We start from the raw sequence: 4302 nt of genomic DNA on the forward strand, positions 1-4302 counted from the left end.
TGGTGGCTGGCTGAGAGGCCCAGCTAGTTCCTCTAGCACAGCCTGTCTGCTGGAGACCGTATGGGCCACCAGCCTGGGCCGTGATGGCTAGGGGTGGTGGGGAGGGCTTCCAGAGACCTGTCTACACGAGGGAACAAAGTGACCCAGGAATTCTTCCAAGACCTATAGCTCCTGCAGAAGGGACTACATCAGGGTCTAAGAGAGTGAGCAGCACTTGAAAGTGTTCCTGTCAAGTAGGCGGGGGCCTGAGGCCTTCTAGTTGAGGGTCTAACCCAGGGCCAGGTCACTTAATTTCACCCTGCTGGGGCAAAGAGCTGTACTCTCAGCAACAATCCCAGAATCCCTCTGGATTAAATCTCTCTTCCACCAGGGTTTAGCCTGGAGTCTAGAGATAGTCTCCAAATACCTTTAGCTCTGGACAACCACTAGGGTCATTACTTTTTCCCTCAAGGGGCAAAAGGTACCAGCTGTGTATTACTGGGGACTCATTTCTCTTCCCTCCCACTGGACCTCTCCAAATTGTGGGTAGATTCCAGTTTGCCAGGACACTGTTGCCCATCCTTCCTGGAATTTATCCACACAAACTTCAGACCTAAGGTTCTTATAGGATCAACAAATCTGCAGCTTCTTGGATCTGAAATTACAAACTGAATTTTGCGTTTGCCCAGTTTTCTGAAGAGTGGATCCACAGCTTCCACCAGACTCCTGAGCGATGGGGCCTGGACCTTCCAAAACACCTATTCTGTCTGTCACGTGGATAACGCTTATTTTCTTGGATTCAGCATTCCACTTCTGGGAACTTATCCTATAGATCCAATTCCACCTGCGAGCACAGATATCCCTGGCTATTCACTATAGTACTGCTTGTAGCAGAAAACTACTGAAAATCTAAACATCCACTGCCACACAACTAGCTAATTAAATTATAACAGATTTCATGGAATGGGGTATCATGTACCCATGAAAAAGATCCAAAAAGCTCTAGGAGTAGGCTCCAGTGTTGTAGCTCTCAGAGAGGGGAAGGGAAGGGGTTCCCCTAAGGACATTCAGCAGCATCCGGATACATTTGTGGTTATCATAACTCAGGGGGATGTTCCTTGTATCGAGTGGGTGGGGGCCAGGGATGCTGCTCCATGCCCCACAGGGCCCAGAACGACTGCCACAACAGAGAATGATCCGAGGTGGAGGATTCTGTCCCTAGTGTGCTCTCCAAGACACATTAAATGAAAAACACCAAATACACAGTTCTACATAGACCATACTACCACTATGTGTGTTTTTCAGGGGAAGGCATACACTTTCGTTTGGTAAGAGACATAAGTCGCCGGTGACAGTCCCTATCTCTGGGGAGAGGGACTGGATGCCTGAGGGGCTGAAGTGGGAAACTGACTTTTCACTCTACCCTTTCAACTTTGTACCGGACTCACGGAAAAGGTTTTTTGTTTAAAAAGAAAATTGGTCTAGACACAAAATTTCCCTGCCTCTGGGCTCTCTGGCAAGAGTCCTGTGTCGACAGCCTCAGGACTGTTTCTTCCCCTTCTCTCCCTCCCCACTCCCTGCCCTTTTAGAGGCGAGGACAGGAGGGCAGGGGTCCACGTCCGGGGGCCAGCCTCTGGGGAAATCTCTGCTTCTCTCAAGTCTGCCCACCCTTTTCGAGGAAACTGGAGCCCACACAGCGGGCAGGGCCTGGGCCATCTCGCACGCAGACCTCGTCTTTCTTAGGCTGTCCCCACCCTGTGGGGGACACGTGCCAATGCCGCCCCCTCCGTGGCCCGGGCCCTCTCCCGAGCCCGGGCCAGGCCTGCCGTGGCCTGGCCCCTCTCCGAGCAGCCTGGGGCCCGGGGGTCGCCCCCGCCACGGCCTCCGCTCACCTGGCTCGCCTTGTAGAACTGCTTCTTCAGCCCCGCTACCGACATGCTGCCTCCCGCCGTCGGGCCTTCTGCTTGGACCCACCGAACCGGAGGGACCGCACAAGCGACAGGCTCCCGGGCGCCGCCAACCCCCCACGCGCCTCAGCGGGCCCCTACGGCACCGCCTCCACCGCCCTCTCGCCAGCTCCGCGCTGGCCCCAGCGCCGCCCCAGCTCCTCGCGCGCTCGCGCAGCCAGGATATTACATGGCAACCGCACACTTCCGGTGCCGGCCCCCGCGCCCGCGCGCTCCCGACCCCGTCTGCACTCGCGCGCCCCCTGCCGGCCGGGAAGCGCACGGGCACTTAGCCGGCTGCCCCGAAGGACACCTCGGCGAGTGAGTGGACCAGGGCGAGCCTAGAGGGGCCGTAGCGGCTGTAGCGACCCCTGGAGTCCCGGAGGTGGCCCTAACGTCTTAGGAAAGGCGCTTAGACCTTTTTGCAGAAGTTGGGGAGGCCAAGAGGCAGGTAGAACTCCAGAGGCTGGGTTTATAAATCTTAAGATCCATGTTTGCTGATCTCAGCTATACCCAATTATTCTGTGCGTTTAATTCCTTCCACTACCACCCGGTCCAGCCCTGTGTTCATCCATTCAGTTGCCCAAGTCAGACATTAGGGTATCATTCCACCCTCCTTTCCACCTTCCCAACTCTCCTCTCTGCTAGGATCAGACCATTCGGCCAGCCAACCTGTTCTCCCCTCCAATTCATCCCCTACAAGACAGCCAAAAATAAGCTTCTATAATACAATTCTGATCACATCAGTCCCCTATTTAAAGACCATCTACTGGCCTTAGAATACTCTCCCAATTTCCTAAAATGGCCTACAAAACTTGCATAATTTGGCCCTATCATCTTTTCTGACTTCGACTCTCTTCCTCTTTTATAACCCATGATTCCCGTTGCTCATGGGCTTTGCTAACATTGCTCCTCTCTTGCACATTCTTTCCCAATCTTTCCCCTATCCTTTGTGCATAAAAGAGGATGCTGTTTGGAATGTCACCTCCTCCAGGAAGCCTTCTTGGATTGATGCATGCTTATTGATTTTTTCCATCAATTGTTGTTGTATTGAATGAATTGGAAATTAATAGTGAATCAAAATGTGTAAATGAATCCAAAAAGAGGAACAAGAAAATGACTTCTGCCAAAGTGCTTACAGCTTCAGTGCTGAAATCTCTGACAGAGTTGAGTGATTTTCTGAAGCAGAAGATTGCTGGAAGTTTCCAAATGCTTCAACAGAAGATGCTGGGCTAAATCAGAGGATTGCCTCAGAATATGCATGACCTAACTTCCTTCCCCCAAGATCCTAATGGGGCTATTATGAATAGTTTGAAAAACCTCCCCTGTGATTCTGATGGGCACCCTGAATGCTGATCCACTGGTCTACGTCATTTCAGACGTCAGAATGTCAGAGAAGGAAGGGAAAACATCCTAATGGTTTAAACGAGGAAACTGAGGCCCAAAAGTGATGTCCTCAAATTTCCTGTTTTTCCATATTATTTCCAACTAATTCTACTGATTTAATCATCCAACCTACAGGATAAATAGAATCCCAAAATTGGGCCAAATTTAACTCCTCTCTCCTCATTTCTGTTTGCTTGAGAGATTAAATTGGTGCTGAAGAAAACCTGTTCTGAGGCTCGCAGGCTGACTCGGAAAGTCTCTGTTCTACATGAGGCTTTGTGTTCACTCAAATATATATTGGGTACCTACTAATATATTAGTCACTGATAGGCCCTGAGGATACAGTGATAAATGATTCCTGCTAATGACAGAAACAGAAACTAATTCATTAACCAAAAACACGCTAATAAATAAGCATAAGCTGTAATTGCTCCAAGAAAAAGAACAGTGTTGTAGAAACTTCATCTGGTTGGGAGTAGGAGAGGAAAAGTTTCTTTGGGGTTTCAATCTAAGATCTGAAAGTTAGGTAGAAATCGACCAGGAGAAGAGCTGCAGAAAGTGTTGCAGGCGAGGAAACAGTATGTGCAAAATCCTGAGGATTAAACCAGAAACAACCACTTAATTCATTCCCTCTGAAAATATTTACTGCATCTCAAATGCTTCTGAAGAGATGCTCAGAGTTTATTTATTTTTATTGTTCATATAAAGTAATTTATAATTTTAACTGCTGTTGCTATATTCATCTTAAGTCCAGGTAGTGTAAAAGAACTTCAGTTCACTTAAATCGCAGTTACAGGCTGTCACTGGCGCCTTACGTAAAGCGTTTCGTCATGACGTAGGAGCCTGGCCCTCCTTCCTCCCACTGACGGATCCCACGCGCTCAGCCAATCACAGTATCGAGCTCTCAGCGTGACACCACCCACCCCCAATCGCAGGGCATCTGCTCCCCGCCTGAGACTGGCCGCCGAGAGGAAGCCCCGCCCTCTGCAGG

General features: G+C 50.1%; 1 protein-coding gene across 1 annotated transcript in view; it reads right to left on the bottom strand.

Annotated features, from left to right (window-relative positions):
* The window catches only part of SH3GL1 (SH3 domain containing GRB2 like 1, endophilin A2), a 30098-nt gene extending 27992 nt beyond the window's left edge, over positions 1-2106 (bottom strand). The window contains exon 1 of the mRNA XM_031436985.2: positions 1872-2106. Coding sequence (XP_031292845.1) covers positions 1872-1916 — 45 coding nt within the window. The 5' untranslated portion in view covers positions 1917-2106. The remainder of the gene's footprint in view (positions 1-1871) is intronic.
* Between the last annotated feature and the right edge of the window lie 2196 nt (positions 2107-4302).

Source organism: Camelus dromedarius, chromosome 27 (assembly GCF_036321535.1).
Source record: "Camelus dromedarius isolate mCamDro1 chromosome 27, mCamDro1.pat, whole genome shotgun sequence".
NCBI lineage: Eukaryota > Metazoa > Chordata > Mammalia > Artiodactyla > Camelidae > Camelus > Camelus dromedarius.